We start from the raw sequence: 23,187 nt of genomic DNA, 5'->3' as shown, positions 1-23,187 counted from the left end.
CCCATATTTCCACCACGGTCGCATAGGTCATAAGTGTTCTGTGTTTCATTAGAAGATGGTCAAAAGAATTTGACGACCCCTATATAACTGAAGTTCTTTTAACTTCGCTTGTCCGTCCTATTTTAGAGTATGGATCTTGCATTTAGTCACCTCAATATGAGTCGCGCCAGATTAGACTTGAATCCGTTCAAATGCAGTTCTTGCTAGTTGCTCTTCGTAGGTTAAGCTGGGATCGCAATGTCAATTTATCTTCGTATTCTAGTAGAATTCTCTTGATTAACCTTCCTTCCCTAACTAGCCGTAAATTTATGTTTGGTGTTATTTTTATGCACAAGCTCCTAATTGGTGATATCGACTCGCCTGAGCTATTAGCTCAGGTAAATCTGTCGGAGACCATGAAGACGGAGTAGACATCCTTTGATACCTTTATCCCTTAGTCTTTGTAATTCTAACTATGCCATGCATGAACCTTTTAGGGTCCTCAGCTCCAAAGTGTTCCAAGCGTTCCAAGTAGTATCTTTCGTTTTTTTTTTTAATTTCAAATTGTTCCAATCGTTCCAAGTCGTGACTGGGGATTTTTCTCTGATTCCAAAACGTTCCAAATCGTAACTTTGTTTTTATACTTGAATTCCAGAGTTTTCCAAGCATTCCAAGTCGTATTCTTGGGTTTTATATTTGAATTCCAAAGTTTTTCGCTTGAAGAACCTAAAGCGGTGCCGAAAAAAGACCAATGAATGGCCTTTAATGCTTTGGAATTCAAAAATCAAACCAAAGATAAGACTTAGAAAAGCATTCTATCCCAAACGTTCCAACTTGCGTTTTTGCTTTTTATTCAATTTCAAGGCGTTCCAGGCCGTTACTTGGGTGTTTGGTAGCGTTTCAGGTTTTCCCAAACGTTCCAGGTTGTGTTTTTACTAATTCCTAAGCCTTGCCAATTCTGTGGGGCTATGAGCACGAACCTCCAAAAGACGATAAAGAGGGCAGGACCACCGCTGTCGCGCGCAAATCTTCGATTTTGGCTCCAAGTCCCCATCAGAGGAGTACCAGCCCTACTACTTATCCTTCCAGAGCGCTTCAGACCCTTTTTAGTCTATTAGCTCTCACTTCCGCACCATTAAACACGACTTCTCAGCAAGCCACGTCAGAGCCACGTCGAGCAAGCCAAAAAAGGGTCAAGCCACTGGTACCACTTCCACAGATTTTGGTAACTGCCCCAAGAGTCACTCGGTCCGAGTCCAAAAGGACCTTAGTTGCTTCCACCATGGCGTTGCAGAAGTTAATCTCGATTGGTGATAATTCAGTTTGAAGTCGACACCCACGTCACTTTTTTGTCCGAGGTCAGCGTATTTAAGCTCCAAATCCATCGTGATCGAGTTTGAGCGTTGTAAGAGAGGGTCGAGCAGGAATATGAGAAATGCCAGGCACTCCCAGATAAAAAAGACGGTAGCTCTGAAAATTTAGCCATCCAAGTTAAATATAACAAATGCTACCAAACTTACGCGCGATGCACGGCTCGATTAAGCTAGCTTATCCATGGAGCGTCTTCGCCTACTCCTCAGAACCGTCATGGGTCTACCTCTGCACCAGCAGAACGAGGCTGTCGACTACCGCCCATTGACACAGATGTATTTACGGGAGATTACCTAAAATGGCCTACCTTCCGTGACTTCTTTACGGCCATCTAAATAAGCGAATATCGAATTTCCCCCGTTGAAAGCTGTACCATCTCCTAGCGAAAACGAGGGGTGAAGCCAACCTCATTATAGCATTAATACACAATGCTATAAGAATTATCTTCAGCGGTGTAAGCTTCAGTTTTCTTCTGACCCTAAACAATTTTATAATTTTGTTAATTCTAAATGTAAGATCTCCGTGCACCCATCTATTTTTTTTTTTCAAAATAAAAAAGCAGAAAGTATTATAAAATTGGTCAGATGTTTGTAACGCACAGAAGGAGACGTTTCCGACCCCATAGAGTATACATATTCTTGATCAGCATAAGAAGCTGAGATGATATAGCCATATCCGTCTGTCCGTCCGTCCGTCGGCGCGTATGCTATTTACTCAGCCATCTTAAGAGCTATCGCAATGAAATTTTCGTTGGGGTCTTTTTATTACCCTGGTGAGATAAAGTATCAAAATTGTCAGGATCGGACCACTATATCATATGGCACTAGAAGAAACATTTTTATCAAAATTGGAGTATACCCATGAAATTTACTACGGTGATAGTAATGGATATAAAAACTCAGATTCCAAATTTCCGATCGGATAAATAGAAAACAAGTTACAGTCAATATAAATCGCTTCAATCGCTGCCGGCAGTGCTGCTTGCTGCCTACTACGTCATCATCAAATCAACAGAGCACATGCATACACACACAGACGCAACGCTACACTAACTGTATGTGTATGCGAGCCGTGCTTTGCTTAGGGAATGATGGAAGAAAAAGAAACAATTTTAGTAAAAAGAGTAATAATGTTTTGTTTGTGTATTGATGACTTCAGTTGCAGAAAACTAATTTTGCACATGTTTTTATTTTTAATGTTGAATATATCTTTTTTGAATCTACTCTTAAATTAGAGCCTAACAACAAGTTTGAGATATTTTTCTTAATCTAGTACTTAAGAAAAATCCTGGGGATATTGCAGGCGGCCCTAATCACCTATTATTGGGTGGGTCTATCATTTCTTTTAAGACGAGTTCTATTATTAGTTTGCGAAAGGGAATTGGCAAGAACATTAGGGTGTGTTCAGTTGTCGACTACATATTTCAGATTTTACGCTAGGTATATTTAGATCATTTTGAATGTTGTAGTTCCGTATGTACCACGAAGCCCCCGTGATTGATCTTAAAATATTCGACTGCGCCCTTTGTATAATGTCGACATTGCTGGTACTTGCATTTCCCCATAGTACGGCACCGTAAGTCCAGATGGGTTTCAGTACGGAGTTGTAAAGGAGGACTTTATACTCCAGACGTAGAGGGGACCCAGCATTGATGATCCAATGTAAGCTGCTCGTTTTCAGTTTAAGCTGTGACTTTTTTGCTTCGATGTGCTTGCGCCAAGTTGTTCTTTTGTCTAGGTGGATGCCAAGGTAAGTGACATCCACGGCTTGAGGTATTGGTACGTTGTTTAGCATTAGAGCTGGACAGTTTCTTCTGTTAAGCGTAAATGTGACATGTTTGCATTTCTGCTCGTTGACCCGGATACGCCAGGTTGCTAGCCATTCCTCTACTACCTTGAGGTGTTCCTCAAATTTTGCAGAGGCTTGTATTGGTCATTTTGATCTGCTGAGGATTTCCGTGTCATCGGCGTACTGTGGCAGTTTCTGACGGATTTTGAACATCGGAATGCTATTCGTATTTCGGATGTTGTTTAATTGTCCCATGTTTTTCGCGAGAGATGAACTTGTGTGAAGGGATTGTGTTCTCCGATGCCAGAAATGAGTTTAGTCGGATCTGCAGGAACTTTTCAAAAAGCTTCGAAAGACATGACAGCAAACTAATTGGCCTATAGGATGATGGCTAGGTTTTGTCCTTTACAAGTTTAGGAATTATGATGATAGTGGACCTTTTCCATGCTCTTGGGAAGTATCCAATTCTTATTATAGCGTTGAACAGTTTGCAGATGTATTGTATGGCGATGATAGGGAGTTGTAGGATCATTTTCGATGTGATTAGGTCATGGCCAGGGGCTTTGTTCGGTGTTATGTGATTTTTAATAACTGCAGTGACCTTATCCGATTGGAGTTCTGAGTACTCACTATCCGTTAATATGCTCAAAGGGGGAAGTACAAATGAGTTTGATATTGGATTTGGATGGAAAACCATTTTAAGATGTGTGGCAAATACGGATGCCCTCTCTTCGTCACTGCGGGCCCATCCACCGGTTGGACCCCTTATCGGTGAAACTGTCTCTGTAGGAGCGCCTCAAGTTGGGTGGGCTTTCCACAGAGGATGTTTAGTCCTGGTTGGACTGAGCTTTTGTATGTATTTCCTTTGAGCCCAGCTTTCCTCTTGTCTTAACTCCTTGGAGAGGTTGCGATTGGCATGCCTTAGGCGAAGTTTTGCTGCTGGTGATCGAGTAATCTGCCATTCTCTTCTTAGACGTAATTTTTCCATTACTAATTGTTCTATCCGCCGGTTCGTAGGCCTGTCAACAGGTTTAGTGTAAGTAGGGGCATGTGGAGTAGATACTCTTGCTGCAGCTTCCATCAACGACTCAAGTGCAGAGACGCACATGTCAATGTCCTCTGGAGCATCCAGTTTCGGCGAACAGTCAATGTGGGCACTCATGTGCACATAAATTTAAGCATAAATTTTACATGTAAATTTAAGCCAATTTATTTTGTTGTTTGTATGCTTATATGGGCGATCAAGTACTTAAGGTCTTGTTAATAGTGTGAATAGCACTGGAGAGTGATCGGAGGTTAAATCTAGCAGTGTATCCGCAGTGATCCGATTACGCGGAATTCTCTTGGTTATTGCGAAATCAATCAAGTCAGGCACTTTCTGTGGATCTGTGGGCCAATAAGTAGGCCTACCCGGTGAGACGCAAGTTCGTATGTTTGGCGTTATAATCCCCTGCTGCAATGAAGCGATCTCCGAGTGTGTTAAAGAAATCGGTAAATTCCTTTTCAGAGATTGAGAAGCGTAGTGGGCAGTACAGGGCAGACAATGTAGTGTCGCCGCAGCTGGTTTGGACGGTTATAGCAGTTGCTTGTAGGTGCTGTGTTTCAAATCTGTTGAGGAACGTGTGTTTTATACGGTTTTTGATTAGGATACTAGTCCCGCCATGAGCTTTTCCGTCTGGATGGTTTGTTGCGTAGAAGGTATATTTTGGTATTTGAAAATTATTTTTTGACATTAAATGTGTTTCCGATATCAGCAAAACGTCGATTTCACTTGAGTCTAGGAATAGTTGCAGTTCGTTTTTGTGCTTGGAGATGCCGTTAGCATTCCAAAGACATAGACGTAGCCATGTCCGCCTGTTTGTCCGTCCGTCCGTCTGTATGAACACGCAGATCTCGGAGGCTATAAGAACTAGAGCCACCAAATTTGGTATGTATACTCGTGTAGTATGTAAATGTATAGAGTTAATTGGAATTTTGGCCACGCCACCTTACGCCCCAGGAATCTCATAAAAATATTTTTCTTAAAAAGTATAACAGCTAGAGACATCAAATTTGGTTTATATACTCGTTTAGTTAGCGCGCAGAATCTAATTGTTCAAACAATTTGTCACGCCCACTTCCGCCCCCGGAATTTTTGACTAACGCATTTAAATTCGGCAGACTAATTAAACTTATCTATTTCTAAAAACATACCAAATTTGATTGAAATCTTACTAGAAACATGCAAAATATGCGTATGAACGAATTTTACTAACCAGTCCACAAGGCCAGAATTGGCCGTTGGCTAGTGTCGGCGCTAGAGTGCTCGTGTGTTTGTAGCGAGAAAGCACATAGTATGAAGCATGTGAAAACTATTTAATAGACATAAATTTGGTTTTCGAAATTTTTAATATTTGTTTTACCTGGTGTATGGTATACCCAAGGCGGCGAGTCGACTTACTTACTTCATTTTTCATATCCAGTCAGACTTGTAGCTTTCCTGATATTTGGAAGGAGTCTTTTATTATTCCGCCTTTTAAAAAGGGCGACAAATCAGATATTTTTAACTACCAAACTTTCCGTAATACCTATGCTGTTTGGAAAAATTACTATGTCTTCCCTTCAACACCTATCCAGAATCACAATTTCTACTTGTCAGCATGGCTTCATGAAAGGTCGTTCGTCGCTTAGCAACCTTTTAGAATTGACTACCCTTGTACACCACGGCTTCCGTAAAAAGTGTCAAACTGATGTTATTCATACCGACTTTAGTTAGGCTTTTGATACGGTTGATAATTCCATGCTTCTTACGAAACTTAACATTATGGGCTTTTCCCCGAAACTGTTGACTTGGTTAAAATCGTATCGTATTGGCAGAACCCAAAAGGTGTCTTTTTATTCCCCAATATCTAAAACTGTTCGAGTTACCTCAGGTGTCCTCTAAGGCAGTCATCTGGGCCCACTATTTATTAATGATTTGCCCTTGGCCTTGGCTCATTCACGTGTGCTCATGTTTGCGGATGACGTCAAGATTTGTTATACCCATAATGGTTTCTAAAAGGATTAACAGGCTTGTCCGTTGTCTCGATTGTGTAGGTCAGCACATGACTGAATTTCATGGTGTAGGGCATTCACATTTTGCCGTGATAAGGCATCTGCGACTAGGTTTTCTTTCCCTGGCTTGTAGTGAATTTGAGCGTTACGTTCTTCAATAAATGCCATCCACTTTTTAATTCTCTCATTTGTGTTTTTTGTGACACGGAAAATGTGAGCGGTTGGTGATCTGTGAAACTGTGCAACTCTCTGGTTCCATACAGGTAGTTCTGTAGTTTTCGAAGAACCCACAGGATTGCCAACAACTCCCTTTCATTAGTGGCGTAAAGTGTTTCACTTTGCTTTAATATTCGGGATATCATTGTTATTGGTCTCCCGCCCTGGGACAACACTGCTCCAATCCCGTCGGCAGAAGCGTCGGTTGTGAGGTCGAAAGGTTTTTGAAAATTCGGATACATGAGTACGACATCCTCAGATGCCAGAATGTTTCTTAAGCGGTCAAAGGTGTGACGTTGCGATTCATTAAAGTCGATTGGGACCTCTTTGGACATATAAGCAAGCGCTTACTTTTGCATTTTCGCCTTTCAGTATGTCGGTTAAAGGTTTTGCTATTGATGCAAAATCCTTAATAAACGCCCTGTAGCAACTAGCAAGGCCCAAAAACTTATTGCATAGAGGCTCTTTGGCTCGGGATACTCCTGAATTGCCTTGACCTTTTCGGGGTCAGTTTTTGTTCCGTCACTAAAAACGATGAAACCCAAATATTCGACGCTTTCTTTAAAAAATTTTGTTATTTCTTTCGACACTCTCATGTTGGCGTTGCAAAGCAGCTGGAGCACAATGTCATGTGTTTGACATGCTCGGAAAATATTAACATGTCATCTACGTAGAAGTAGCATATTTTCTCCGATTTGTTCCCTTAGAACATCATTGATTGCTCTCTGAAATATGCTTCTTTCATTTTTGAACCCAAAGGGTAAGCGACAGAATTCGTATTTCCCGCTGTTTATTGAGAACGCTGTTTTCGCGCGTTCCTTTTCAGCTAGATATATCTGGTGGTACCCGGATTTTAAGTTCAATGTCGTGAAAAATTTTGCCTTTCCAAGATTCGCTAGAATCATTGGAACATCCGGTCGGTTGGAACAACCATTGAACATCCGGTCGGCAATGGCCCGCTGGCTTAACTTTCGAAAGTGAATGACGCGTTGTTGGTTTTTGTTACCATTTGAGTCAAACCCTTTTTTGTCAACAACCCATGCAGGACTGTTGTAGGCAGACCGAGATCGTCTTATACTGCAGTCTTTCAACAGCTGAGAGATTTCGTTGCTCACGAAATCGGCTACACCCATAGGATATGGGTAAAGCTTGGAGTACACTTCTCGGTTGTCTATCGTGTGAATTGTGGCAATGACTGAAGTGTTATATGGCAATGCCTTGTTAGGGGTCGAAAATGCGCCGATCCTGTTCAGTATTACCTTTTTATTACCTTCCTCTCTTACGCTATCAGGAACTGTTATCAATGCGTGTGAAATTAACACTATCGCAAGTATGGTGTTGAAATGCTTCTGTCGTATTGGCATATGTAATACTACCGCTGTGTAAGTTTAGGGTTATCCCTGCCTGCGTTAGCAGATCGAAGCCTATTATGGCATCAAAAGTATCAAGGAGGTCTAAAATGAATGAAGTAAGTAAGTCGAATCGCCGACTTGTGTATCCCATACACCTGGTGAAACAAATATTTCAAATTTCGAAAACCAAATGTATGAGGAAATCAGAAATAATTTAAGAAAACTAGTTTTATAGAAATTCCTTGGGCGGAAGGGGGCTTGGCAAAAAGTTTGAACAATTAATTTCTGCGCGCTAACTAAACGAAAATATAAACCAAATTTGATGTCTGTAGCTGTTTTACTTTTAAAGAAAAATAGTTTTATGTGTTACTACAGTTAAATACTACACGAGTATACATACCAAATTTGGTGGCTCTAGCTCTTATAGCCTCCGAGATCTGCGTGTTCATACAGACGGACGGACGGACGGACGGACGGACGGACGGACGGACGGACGGACGGACGGACAGACAGCCGGACATGGAATTTCGGCCACGCCCCCTTACGGCCCCTGGAATCATATAAAACTATTTTTCTTAAAAAGTATGACAGCTAGAGACATCAAATTTAGTTTGTATACCCGTTTAGTTAGCGCTCAGAAATTAAATGTTCAAACTTTTTGCCACGCCCACTTCCGCCTCCATAATTAAGAAAAAACCGATTTCCTCCTGTAGTGTTTTGACTATCGCATTTAAATTCGGCAGACTAATTAATCTTATCTATTTATCCCAAACTACCAAATTTTATTGAAATCGGACTAGAAACATGCAAAATATGCGTATGAACGTATTTTACAAAGCGGTCCACAAGGCCAGAATTGGACGTTGGCTAGTGGCGGCGCTAGAGTGCTCGTGTGTTTGTAGAGTGAAGGAGATAGCACATAGTATGAAGCATGTAAAAACAATTTAATAGACATACATATACATTTGGTTTTCTAAATTTGAAATATTTGTTTCACCTGGTGTATAGCCAAGTCGACGAGTCGACTTACTTGCTTCATTTATAAATGTGCTCTAAATAAATAATAAATATAATGCCTAACAATTTGTGAACATGTCATACTTAGATACACAAACAATTCCATGTTGACGATTTTATGCGCAGTAGGTTCAGGTGCCCCTACCAAATCAGATAGATGACAAACAAATAATACTATAGCTATCTATTAACTAAATGGGATAGGATAGATGTTTTAAGCATATTAATAGAAAACTCTGAGCTGATTACAGGGAATAGAAGGTTGTAATCAGAGCAGAGGACCCTAAAAGGTTCATGCAAGGCATATTTAGAAGAACAACGACTAAGGGTTTAAAGTATAATGGGATGTCTTTTCATTCTACATGGTACCAACAGATTAACCTGAGCTAATAACTCAGGAGTGTCAATATTTAGGAGCTTGAGCATAAAATTAACACCAAGCATAATTCTACGGTTAATTAAGGAAGGAAGGTTAATCAAAAGAAGTCTACTAGAGTACGAAGACAAATTGACATTTCGATCCCAGCTTTAGCCACGAAGAGCAAATAGCAGTATAAAATACATTGTCGAAGATATTTGCAGAAACACTAATTTTATTAGACGAAAAGTCCCGAGAATAAGAAAATTTAAACTTTTCCACCGCAATTTTCGAGACGTTAACTTTAACAAATCGGACACTGCAATTGGCACTGTTTTTGAGAGATTATTCCCAGGTGATACCGGTAATAGCTCACTAAGCGCATACACCACCGGGCTCTTAAACTATATCAATTGCTGTAAATTGGGAGTGGTGGATCTAGAGATACTTTTTGGAGACTACTTCATAAGCGATAAGCTTCAGAACTGAGTCATCTCATTCTCGACCTACCGGCATCACATCCTTACTTTAAGCCGCTACCTTCAGCAATAGAATCCTTAATTCTTCTTGTGTAACCTGCATATACTCTGTCTTTGACTGTGAATATTACAGCACAACGGACACGGACGCTCTATTGATTCAGAAGCTATGATTTTTGTAATGTAAATTGAATAAGAGACCAGTGTTGCCAGTTTTTTGAGAGCTAGATTGAGGAAAAAAATTAGCTAGAATAAGCTAAAATTAAAAAAAAAAAATAAGGAACTCCATAAGGACGGCGCTGATATTAGAGTAGACCCAATGTCGTGTTGACGACCATGAATTGCTTGGTTGCCTCATCGAGTTCCATCTAAAGATAGGTGTCTTTTAGGTCTATTTTGCTGAATTGCTTACCATGACGAATCTTGTGAAATAGGGACTCTTTTGTTGGTAATGGATACTGCTCCATGTCGATTTATGCGTTAACTGCTTGCTTAAAATCACCACAAATCCGAATGGCTCCACCTGGCTTAGGTGCTAACACAATTGAGGATGCCCAGTTGCTAAGTTTAATCGGTGTTCAGATATTGGCTTCTGTGAGACGATTTGCTTTGGCCTTGAACTTTTCTAATTGAGCAAATGAAATTTGACGACTTTTACAAAATTTGTGTGTTACTGTACTGATTTTAAAAATACGCTGGCTTTGAAATCATTTATGGTACCCATGGCAGGCTCGAACACTGACTTATATTTGCAGCAAAGAACGTTAATTCGAATATTTTCTTGCTCATAAATTTTACATATTTGGACAATGACGAGTCCAAATTTTTTAAATAAATCTGTTCCGAAAAGATCTCTTTTACTAGTAACAATGATTACAATATTTTCGACTTTTTCTCAACACTTTGCGACAGTGTGCAATTCGTTTAGTATTGGTATTGGAATGTGTGTATATCCGAAAAATTCTCTGGAACATTCTTGCAATTTCAGTTTATTCAGTAATAAATATGTTTCAAAATTTATCAGCTATTAACCCTGAGTCCATTTGAAAAGTTATAACTTGATTCAATATTTTGACATTAATTAGCTTTTTACGATTTTCGTTTTTGACTTGACCTGTTATAGTGTTCACTTTTTCCATTAAATTTGCTTCTTAACTTTTTTGTGTTTGCGAGTTATTTTTGTCTTGCTTTGACATACACAGGATATATAAATATGGCCTTTTCTACCACATTTGTAACATACGGCGTCACGATTCTTGCTTCTCTCTCTGGTGTGAGACGTTTTACGAGTTTTTGCAATGTTTCTCTTTGTTCGGTTTATTCTGGTACTTTTTGAATGTATGGTTCGCGTTGAGTGGAACTTGAGTCTCTCATTATATGTACAAGTGTTTAAGTTGTTACTCCCGAAGAGTTTTTGAAGAAGCTCGAACAAACTGACGCCACACCAAGAATAAAATATGCTTTTCGTTTTCATCTGCACTGACCGAATATGCATTAAAATGTTACGATAACTGTTCAAGATAAGACTCTCCATTTTGATTGTCTTTGTCAAATTTGTGAAATGGAGGACACATAGATAATTCACCCGCTTGGCTTGAATTACTAGCACTAGATGAAGAATTATTCTCAAGAATTTCTCTCATCCATGGACGTTGTTGTTCTAGAATGTTCGTTGTGAATTGTTGTTGCTGGGAAAGCAATTCTTGAAATTCCTCGCTTTCTATTTGCATCTTGATGAGAATCAATGACTGACCAACTAGATTTTACACAATTATTGTAGCTAAACGTTTTAATTTCTTTTTTGCCTCGTCGCCATTAATGTTGTGTCCACAGTAGAGAGGTAAGCGTGTTCTTGTTGAGAGCTTATGCTAGACTGACCGTTTATTGGTTTGGAGTAACAATGTTACCAGATCTAAGGAATACAAGGTTTAAGAATGTTGGGAAATGCTTATTTTAGATTTTAACTGATACATAACAATTTGTGTTCTATCTGGTGTATAACCACCAAAACATGTTTTACGTTTACTAACTTTCACCTACATTTTTGAATATTGTACAAAGACTAAAAGAGAATTTGCAATTCGTTAATACTCTGCCAAATACAGGGCGGTGCTATTCCAAAACTAATGATCTATTTGTTTCTTCTTTATTTTTGATCGTTTCTCTCTGTATTGAAGTTTTAATTTCAGACAATTTTACAATACTGAATAACTACAATTAGGTTAATTTTAGCTAGTGGACATCCATTCGGAGTCTCACATAGAAGATTGTGGTCCTTAGGGTTGCTATATTTCCAGAGTACCCAGCGGGGCTTCTATCTGATAGGCTATGCGTGTGTCTGTCGAAAGCCAAAGGGAGTTCGATAGAAAGGCCACTTCTCATTGCTGCCAGGATTAGGCATTCGCATAGGATGTTTTCAAGCAATCCTCGAACATCCGGAACTTCACATATCCTGCAGTTAGTAGGTTTAGTTTGTTCGCACGAGTTGCTGTAAGTCAAGACCCTGTGACTCTGTTTGTTATTATTGTGGAATTCGTGCGGTGCAGTGGTATCCAGTAGATGCACATCTTTTTAATGATGTTTAGAGCATACACGACATACAGCCCGACAGGTTTACTACTAGATGGCTTTAAATTCACGGGTTGGAGATAGCGTCATTACCGCTATTCTTGGTTAGATAAGCCAATACCTCTGCTTGGAATATGCTGCAATGAACAGGTAGCTTGTATCGCAGTACACCGCTGCCCCCATCCCTGCATTGTGGGTTTCTTGACCCGTCTACCGAACATTGTGACTTTGAAAAACGGCTGCCTCGTTTTTGGATCTCTTCCGTTCTAACATGTGATCCATGGCTACAAACTTGGAAGAATCGATAGGTTTTTCTTAAGCTCTTAAGGGCTTCGTTGCTCGCCGCACACCATTCTTAGCTGACTATCAGATTGCGAAGTCTGGCCGTTTCTCGGCAGGATCTCCGTTTTGCTTCATTGTAATCCTGCCAGGGAATTTCGTGGTCAGCTAATCAAACAAGCTTGGAGTTTGTTTGTTGAGTTATTTGAACGTCCGGATACCGGCAGGGTGGCTTGTTTCGCCTCTTGTGTGTCGTCGGTCCGTAAGCCTTATAGGTATCTGTCAGGCACTGAGTCAACGTTGCGAGAGCTGTCTCCACCTTTTCGTTGGTTGGACTTCTATTAGGGAGTGCGATCTTTTCCAACACCACTGCTTTCAAACGGTACTAGTTTGTCTTCCTGGGGTTTGCATGTGTATTGAGAACAGAGACGGCCTTCATACTGAACGAGAGTCCGTAAGCCGCATCTGTAATGGGATGGGGAACAAAGTCTTGATCTAGCTCACAGGACTCTAAAATATTCGTATTCGCGTTCTTGGGATGTCACTTTTTTAGACGTAAGTATACGGGAATAGCTCAGACAGACGGGAGCGGATCTTAAGGACCGCCTTGAATTCGCAATTAGGATTTAATCCCTCCCTCGACCTTGAACTTACGAGAGGAGTTGAGTTCCCCCGGGTCTGGGTGTGATATAGGTTTATCGCCCAATACTTCGCCGTCGCATCCTGCGTTTCCAGGGATAATGCAAATGATTCGCTGGCCTACTCCGACTGCTGTTGAAACGCAAAAGGGATTGAAAACTTAACTTTTTAAATTGTATCTTCAATCAAGTTAATTGCGTTTACGTTTGTTTATTGAAAACTTTTCTTGTCCTCGAACCTAATAGATCGGAGCTTAAAAGTAACTATCAATAATTTATTATTGGTTATACTGAATATTTCAATATCTTTTTTGTACTCCTCTTAGTCTTTTTTTCAAAGCTCTCCTATACCGAGGAATGTTTTATTACTCCAAAACCGTGAATAGGCATTAATTGTGGACAGTTAGTACCAAGGAAATCCAGTGAAAAGCAGCTTAGCGGTTTCAAAGACATAGTCTCCGAACTTTTATTATTTATTTTGTTTTTGGAAGATATAGCATGAAGAATTGTTAAGCATCATTTAATAAATGCCTCATTGAGTACTGTAATTTTGTCAGCTAGATGAGTATTCCTCTAAAATTTTCTTGCTGTATTGCCATTAATGGATGTTCATTCCACGTCTATGTCATTTATTTCCAGTAGTTTTCGCCCTTTAAGCTAAGGATGTGAACATTTAAACTGATGTTTGAGCACTTTAAATTTCAACTCTGATTTCAAAAAAGCAAACTGCGCGCACAAACTTTTCTTATTTACGAGACAATTTTTGTCAAATTGTGTATTTTGCCAAAATACATTGCTCTTGTTGTTGGTAGCATCCACGGTATTCATCGACGTTAGACTGATAATTGTGATTAATAATACAATTGTTGTATAAGGTTTACACCCTAACGTTTTTAGCCTATCTCCAAGCACCACATAAAACAATAATTGGTAATGAAAAATATTTTATAAAAAAAATAAATTTTAAATTTGGACTCGTTATAAAAGATAGTGTACCATTAAAATATTGTAACAAAACAAAAACAATAAAAAAAAAACACGATGACTCAACGGTAGCAAATGCAAGAAGATGTTAAAGACTTCACTGAGAACATACGATTACTAGCTGTTAACGTTACTCTATATTGCTTTTTGTGTAACTTTCTATTTATCAGGCTTATAAACCATCAGAATGTTTGGAAAAAATTCTACATGGAACCTAAAGAAAAAGAAATGTACACATTTTAATTGAAATGTGATAAGACTAGAAAGAATGGGAAACTAAATAACTTCAAACCCAAATATTTTTTGTTAAGAAAAATTTAACATGCCAAGCTCGTTCGCCCCCAGTTTTCAGTCCCGGGCTTTGGGTTACTGTTATTGACAGTCCATAGAGACTCCAAATTTTAGACTTCAAATTGCTGATCAAGAATATACTTTATAAACATTTATACACATTATTCTGTCGAGAAGATTTTCTTTAAACTCATTTGTCCATTTTTATTATATCGTGTGCAAGGGTACAATGTTCTTTAACTTTATGCTATATGTTTATTTATGTATAAATATTTAAATTTTTACTTTACAGATAAAATGATAATACTTCAGGGGTTTATTTTCCTAGGGCTGATGAGCCAAATTTGTATTGCGCAAGACACATCATTGGATAACCTTATTGCAGATATATTTAAAACGAGTGAGAACTCGATCAGCACTACGCAATCCAGTAGTATTTTAGAAAAAAATAACCATCCCAAATTGTCACCAAAATATCAGTCCTGTGGCAATCAAAAAGAATGCGTACCTCGATGGTTGTGTGCTAATGACACAATTAACTCTAGCGGTGAAAATATAATCGACATCCGAATCGATGCTGGATCGCCTTGCAAGTATTTGGAACTCTGTTGTGATCTTCCAAATAAGGTAATTTAGTAAAATGCAATAAGAAAAAATATTTTGTTGAATCCGAATACATTGCACATAGCAAAAAACCTCCGGTTTACCACCTTCCGAAACTCCTGATGGATGTGGATACCAAAATCCAAACGGTGTTGGATTTAAAATTACTGGAGCGGTTAATCAAGAAGCAGAATTCGGAGAATTTCCATGGATGGTTGCAATTTTACGAGAGGAAAATAAATTAAATTTGTATGAATGTGGTGGTGCGCTTATAGCTCCTGATATAATACTAACAGCGGCTCACTGTGTTCATAATAAAGATGCAAACACTCTTATTGGTAATAAAGAAATTTAGAGACACTGTAATAATTTGAACCATTAAATGTTGATTTATTTCAGTCAGAGCCGGCGAATGGGATACTCAAACAAAAGATGAAATAATCCCACATGAAGATCGATATGTCAAAGAAATAGTTTATCATGAACGTTATAATAAAGGATCACTTTATAACGATATTGCACTGCTTCTGGTAGAAAGTCCCTTTACCTCCCAAAGTAACATCCAGCCGGTATGTTTGCCAGACGTTGGTGAAGTATTCAACTATAACCGTTGTTATGCTACAGGATGGGGAAAAAACAAATTTGGAAAAGACGGTGAATACCAAGTTATATTAAAAAAAATTGACTTGCCCGTTGTAGAAAAGAATATATGTCAATCAAATTTACGTGAAACTCGGCTGGGTCAACATTTTAATTTACATGATAGTTTCATTTGTGCTGGTGGAGAAAAGGGAAAGGACACTTGCAAAGGCGATGGTGGTTCTCCATTGGTTTGTCCAATAAAAGGGGAAACAAATCGTTTTAAATCAGCTGGTATTGTTGCCTGGGGCATTGGTTGTGGAGAGGAAAATATACCTGGAGTATATGCAAACGTTGCTTACTTACGACCATGGATAAATGAAAAACTTAAATTGTGGAAAATCGACTCAAAATATTACACACCATAAAAAGACGAACCCTATATATACATATGTATATACATATACTTAAAATTTAATCCTAATTTGCTTTTTCCTTTTTGTAACTAGTATATGTAAAAGATTAACTTGATATTGACTTTTTAAAATAAAATTAAACCTTCATCTTACGCTTTGTATTATTTATAATCTTGATCAACTCAATGAGACCAGTTCATGTAGCCGTTTAAGCTACACAGTTTGAAATTAACCTTGAAAAATCAGTGATGCCATCTGCATACGAAATTTAAGTCGCCCCTCCATAATGCTCTTTGTCTATCATCCTGCTCCTATGTTTAAAGTATGATGGATAGTTCCCATCATAATAGCAGAGCTTAAAAGCAGTAAGACCAGTCAGCAGAAATCGGAATTAGTCTGGAAAGCAGAACCGAGCACACAACTAAATTAAAATGAAGCAAGTAAGTCGACTCGTCGACTCGGGTATACCATACACCAGGTGAAACAAATTTTTTTAAATTTCGAAAACCAAATGTACATATGTACATATGTCTATTAAATTGTTTTTACATGTTTCATAGTATGTGCTATCTCGCTCACTCTACGAACACACGAGCACTCTAGCGCCGCTACTAGCCAACGTCCAATTCTGGCCTTGTGGACCGCGTAGTAAAATACGTTCATACGCATATTTTGCATGTTTCTAGTCCGTTTTCAATAAAATTTGGTAGTTTTGTAGAAATAGATAAGATTAATTAGTCTGCCGAATTTGAATGCGATAGTCAAAAAACTACAGGAGAAAATCGGTTTTTTCTTAATTATGGAGGCGGAAGTGGGCGTGGCAAAATATGAAAATATATATACTCTGCGCGAATACTAAGCCAGTATACATACTAAATTTGGTGACTTTAGCTTTGTTTGTTTTTGATAAAATCAGTTTTGTTTGATTTGCGGGGGCGGAAGTGGGCGTGGCAAAATTTTTAAATAGCCAGATTCTGCGCGTCTATTAAACTAATCTGCATAGCAAATTTGATGTCGGTAGCTGTCATAGTTTTTAAGAATATCAGTTCTATGTAAATTCCGGGGGCGGAAGGGGGCGTGGCAAAAAGTTTAAACAATTAGTTTCTGCGCGCCAACTAAACGAGTATATAAACCAAATTTGATGTGTCTAGCTGTTATACTTTTTAAGAAAAACAGTTTTATGTGATTCCTGGGGGCGTAAGGGGGCGTAGCCGAAATTCCAATTAACTCTGAACATGTGCATACTACACGAGTATACATACCAAATTTGGTGGCTCTAGCTCTTATAGTCTCCGAGATCTGCGTGTTCATACGGACGGACGGACGGACGGACGGACGGACGGACGGACGGACAGACGGACATGGCTAGATCGACTCGGCTATTCATCCTGATCAAGAATATATATACTTTATAGGGTCGGAGAAGCTTCCTTCTGCCTGTTACATACATTTTGGCGACTTTAATATACCATTTCACCCTATGGGTGTATGGTATAAAAAATAACTCTAAAATTCTTTTAAGCTACTATAGTAAGTTGAATATATACAAATTAAAACCATGAACTCTGCGAGTGCCCACAAACATTAGGCCATTCTTCCCCTCGCACAAACTGCTGGCTCAGCGTGGATTGCTGGCTCAGCAGAAAGGATGGAGAAGCTAACATTTTAACCGCTTGCCCAAGAACCAAGGGGGTGACACCGGATGCGCGGCGACCTTCGGACGGTCATTCGCGCTGCGGCAGCAACTTAGGGCCAGCTAGGGAGCTTTGGCGCTTCTTGGCTGCAGGGCGAGCAAGCATTTTGGTAGCATGGAGCGAGAGAGCAACGACTGTAAATTTATTCTGATTAAACCAAATTAATCAAAATTAATTCAATTAAATTAAAGTTTATTTAATTTTCATTTCGATTTTTCTCTTGTTTCTTTTAATACCCACGCACTGCGATAAAACATTTTCATAAAAGTAATTTGTTTACATTTTCCTTTGTTTCTTGTTTCGTTTGTCGTTTGTCTGTTTCGTTTGTCAGGCGCCTGCTGGAGGCTTTTGTCTCTTAATAATTTTTTTTCATAATTTGTTCTTTTCCTTTTTTTGCTTTTTTTCTTTGATATCTTTTTAATTTCACTGGAACTCGATTTGACACTCGCGATTGGTTTCGAGGCGATCCCTGCTCGGGCATCAGTTAACTTTCACATAGTTATGCGGGAGTCTCCTTACGACAATAAATGCAACAATAAATTCGCAATGCCGATAAAAAAAAGAACAAGATTAACAAATGCAAAAATTAAAATAAATTCAAGAAATTTTAAAGAACAAAATTAAAAAATGCAAAAGTTAAAATAATAGCTTCGTAGGCGCGTCCAGAGTTTTCGAAAAAGATTTACTAAGGTCGACCCAGCAGAAAATTCTATCCCATTATAGCCATCAGAATATGTCCAGGCATTTCATCCCGCCCGGGGCGCCACATATGGGAGGATTGTGGGAGGTCAGAGTTAGAAGTTTCAAAACTCTGTTCTATAAGGTCACTTCCAACCAAAGGTATACCTTCGAGGAGATCTCAACTCTGTTGACTAAAATTATGGCTTGCCTGAGCTCGCGACAGATTTTTCCTATGTCTGAAGACCCCACCGATTCTTTGGCTTTGACCCCTGGCCATTTCCTATCCGTCCCATTGCTATACGTCACAGAACCTGAGATCAAGGACCAGGTTTCATCTATCATTACCTATCAAGGACCAGGTTCCATCTACCGGTGGCAGCGTTTGAAGGCCGTGAGTCAATAACAGAGTCAGTAACAGTCAGAAACACAGCTGAACGTCGTCGAGCTAGCTTGTATTCAATCTTCAGCTCAACTCAGCACTGGTTTTGAATTTTTCGATATTCTTGAATGCCTCCAAGATTCAAAATGCGCTGAAGAGCTCTCTGTTTAACGAGAATTCGTTTCATACTTTCATGCCCTCGGCTAAGAGAGGCAATGTGGCATCAGAGGTGCTATGTTAAATAATTCCATATCCGTTCCCGATATAGTTACGTCGCTTCATCTAACAATGCTCATACTATCCAAGTGTATAACCACAATTTTATGACAGAAGTCATCCGTAAAGAAAACATGGCATTGCCGTGTCTAAAGATGGTCTTACTCAATTTAACGATGCCGAGAAAGTTTTTTATATTCGACTCAAGAATATTTATGGGGTCGGAAAAGCTATCTTCACATATAAAAATATGTCTCTAGTTCAAATTTGTTACTTGGTTTTAGACTACACGTAAGCATGTTACTCTACGTCCTGTAAACACATTTTCCATAAATCTTGTTTGGAAGTCCTGCTATATAAGCAACAGCTTTACCCAAATTGTGAGAGCGAAGTAGATGTGTCTACATAGTCTGAACCTGCTATATCAGATAGTGACACATCAGTATCATGTTTGGATGCCAGTCACAGTAGTCACCAACATGAGACTTTATTATCCAGAATAATGTCTAATCAGCGAAGAGTGAAGCCAATCAAGGGTTAGATTATACGGTCATACAAAATATGATCGAACAAACAGTTTCTACAAATACAAAAAAATTGCAAATGTAATGCAGACGTGGAATCTACGTTTTGACGGATCCGCTGAAAGTCTAGGAGTGAAAAGTTTATTAATAAATTAAGAGCTCTAACCGAAAAACTCTAGAAAGTGATTTTATCGGATTGTGCAAGCACAATTAAATATTATTTGGAGGAAAGGCTCGCGAGTGGTATTGGAATGTCATAAGCTCATAGATCCCGCGATTCGCATGGAGAGTTAGTTCAGCTGTTCGGCAGCAATATAAAGACTATCGGTCATATTTTATAAGCAAGGACATTTCCTCGTTCCCGAAAGAAAAAAGCTGATGAGTCTTTTGTTTGTTATATCCCTGCAAAAGGGGCAAAAAAAAATCTTGAAGGATTTCAAAATTATTTTAAACTTACAACGAAATTTGCATTAGCGGTTTTGCTTATTTCTTTTGGTTTTGTGTATTACATTTTACTGTTGTAACTAACACTCGCGCTAATGTGTACAAATTAACGTTGCATTCGTTCAATTTTACGCGCTCTCTCTATCCTATTTCTGTTTAATTGCGCTCTCTTTTTTTGCCTACCCGCGACTCAGTGATACGTGTTTTTATTTTTGTGTTTATCATTAATGTATTCTTGTACCTACTTTTTACTCTTTAGTTGTGAAGGCTTAATCTGCACATTAACAAATTTTGTTACCCTTAAAATATTAATTATTCCTTTTTATACCCTTGCAAAAAGGGTATATTTATTTTGGTCAGAAGTGTGCAGCGCATAGAACGAAGCATCCCTTCCACGATCAACCCTTATTTTTATACCCTTGCAGAGGGTATTGTAAAATTGATCAGATGTTTTTTAATAGCCATTTTAGTTATTTAATCATTTTTCCTCTCCGGTCGATAACTGATCAATCGTCATTGAATTAGTTGTCACATTTTTCATCATTAAATAATTTCATTAATTCTCTTTATGTACGTTTTGTACAGTGAGCAATGCCAAGAAAACGCAAAGGGCCTGGTTTTAGCCGCACTACAAGTAATGCTCGGTACTTGCGAAATAGCAGATCCGAAAGAACAGAAGTACAAATACAGCAACAAAATACTGATGCACATGTCAGAATGGTGCAATTTAATCAAGAAGAGCAGAAGACACACGAGCTGAACGCAGTGAAGTCAGAAGATTAGAACAACGACAACCACGCCGTTTCACAGTCAATAGAAGAAGAACAAATGTCCAACAACGACAGAATAACATTGACGCAGTATGCAACATTAAGAAACAATCGTCCATGGCCACTGTGCTAAAACGTGCTGTGCTAAAATTATTATTTAGGATAAAGTTACTATGGCACGCAAACATTTACTTGAGGCGTTGAACAGGACATTGAAAGATATTAAAAACAGTGACAAACTATTTGGCGGAACTCTGTTGGTCCTATCAGGTGATTTCAGACAAACACTTCTAGTCATTCCACGTTCAACATACGCTGATGAGATCAACGCTTGCTTAAAATCATCTCCATTGTGGCGGAATGTTAAAAAATTACACCTAAAAATAAATATGCGCGTTCAAATATTTCAATATCAATCCGCTGAAACATTTTCAAAACAACTCCTTAATATCGGTGATGGAAAAGTTGCTATAGATGAAACTGGATACGTAAAATTACCGATCGATTTCTGCACAATCGCTGATTCGCAAGGTACTCTCATAGAACAAATATTGCCCGATGTACACACATAGTACATAAATCATGAGTGACAATTTAAATGTGAAGATACAAATGTTGTTGCCAGGGACTTTGGTATGATATAAATCTATTGATACAGTTTGCGACGACAGCGAAGCAGTTAATTTTCCCACAGAGTTTTTGAACTCATTGGATTTTCCAGGCATGCCACCGCATAATTTACAATTAAAGGTTGGATCTCCAATCATCTTTTTTGTAATCTGAACCCGTCCCGGCTGTACGCGACGGTACGCGATTAGTCATTCAAAAATTCATGAAAAATGTGATCGAAGCCAGAATTTTAAATTGCAAGTTCAGATGTGAAAATATACTCATACCACTCATACCTTTTATACATCCAGATGTGCCAATTCAATTCAAACGTATTCAGTTTTCGATTAGATTGGCATTTGCAAGGACTATCAGCAAATCCCAAGGTTAAACGATGTCTGTGGATTAGATTTGAGAACACCATGTTTTTCACACGGACAATTATACGTGGGTAAACCATCCAGTTTGTTTGTATTAGCTAAAGAGATTGGTACTGTTTCATTAATGATACTAGAAATTACTAGTTAATTAATTATATGGCAAAACAACGTTTGCCGGGTTGTTCACGCCACCGGGTGAACAGCAGAGAGTGAGGGGTAGGGTTTTTCCCAAAACCGAATTCGGTCATACTGAGGAGGGTGACGAAGGGTTCTCCTGTAAATCGCCATATTCTTTCCAGTACGAGATTTTTCCCTGAATACCCGCATTTTTTCCACTTGCTAAAATATCCAGTTTACCATTAACCGAACTTTTTCGTGTGTGAGATTATATATTATAAATAAAAATCATAGTTTTAAATGAAGCTCCCGCGCGTTTTTAATTATTTACCAGCCCACCGACCAGAAGAAATTGGCACCCGCCAACTATTTGTATTTTTATTTGGATCCCTCCACGAACATTGGTCCTTCGAGCCGGATCTCCTTCCGCTCTTCCAGCTTGCATCGGCATAATTCCTGATAAGTACAACATTTCTTATTAAAAATCTCACTCACATTATATCCCATTGCAAACTTATAAAAGTGCCCTGTTCCAAAGATTACATGGTATTTCCCGATCATTTTTTGTGTTTATGAAGTGCTTTTTTTTCCATTCTTTGAAATTCTGATTGCCTAAAAGTCCAATTGCATAGCAATACATATGTATGTACATATATACATACATAAACGTACATGTAAAAACAGCTGTTTTCTAACCTGCAAGTAGATGTGCTTAATAATCGAGAATTTATAAAGTACCACTTACCTTTACTTAAAGTGTACAGCACACTCCACGGGCTGATCATTAGTCCATCGGCATAAATTATTTATGTCAAATAATTTTTAATACTTTTAATTTTAATACTTTAATTTGTAATACTTTTGCCGCGGTAAGCACACATTTACACACATACATATGTCCACATACAATTTGATTTCACCCACACAAAATTAATTGCAGCCATTCCGATTGGCTTTCCGCAATTTAATAATTCGAAACCTACATAATTAAAGCAGGAAATCGTGATCTTCGTTAAACAATTTAAAATTAATTAAATTCACAAAACATAAACAACGGCAGAACAGCTGACTCCCGATCAGTGCTGACACTCAAGCTTCATCAGTGCTGACACTTGAGCCAAGCCGTGACTCGGTCACGACATCCATTTTTTCCATCGTGATTTTCGTATTGTGTAAAAAAGACATATTTCAATCGACTGATTGAATTTAATTCGCAAAATATTTTCTATAAAAAACTAAGTACAATTTTGTTCATATGGAATTAATATTTTGTCTTGTCTTGGTGCATTTTGACTTTTTCCTCACAGATCCATGGAATTGATCTAGTCCGTTTAATGAAAATTAATTCCGAGTTTTTTTCTTCATTGTAAAGTTATCGGCACTCACAATCCTACTGATCTCAATTTTTCCATATTTTTTAAA

At 38.5% G+C, this 23,187-nt stretch overlaps 1 protein-coding gene across 4 annotated transcripts in view; it reads left to right on the top strand.

Moving 5' to 3' along the window:
- Nucleotides 1–16,103, top strand: part of LOC137586301 (phenoloxidase-activating factor 2) — a 71,415-nt gene extending 55,312 nt beyond the window's left edge. For all 4 annotated transcript variants that reach the window (XM_068302309.1, XM_068302306.1, XM_068302307.1 and 1 more), the window contains exons 2-4: nt 14,646–14,980; nt 15,042–15,294; nt 15,356–16,103. In XM_068302309.1, coding sequence (XP_068158410.1) covers nt 14,646–14,980; nt 15,042–15,294; nt 15,356–15,963 — 1,196 coding nt within the window. In that variant the 3' untranslated portion in view covers nt 15,964–16,103. The remainder of the gene's footprint in view (nt 1–14,645; nt 14,981–15,041; nt 15,295–15,355) is intronic.
- Nucleotides 16,104–23,187: the final 7,084 nt, after the last annotated feature.

Source organism: Drosophila tropicalis, unplaced genomic scaffold, assembly GCF_018151085.1.
Source record: "Drosophila tropicalis isolate 14030-0801.00 unplaced genomic scaffold, ASM1815108v1 contig_979, whole genome shotgun sequence".
Lineage (NCBI taxonomy): Eukaryota > Metazoa > Arthropoda > Insecta > Diptera > Drosophilidae > Drosophila > Drosophila tropicalis.
The sequence above is the reverse complement of the archived record's forward strand: the minus strand, read 5'-3'. Positions and strand labels throughout refer to the sequence as shown.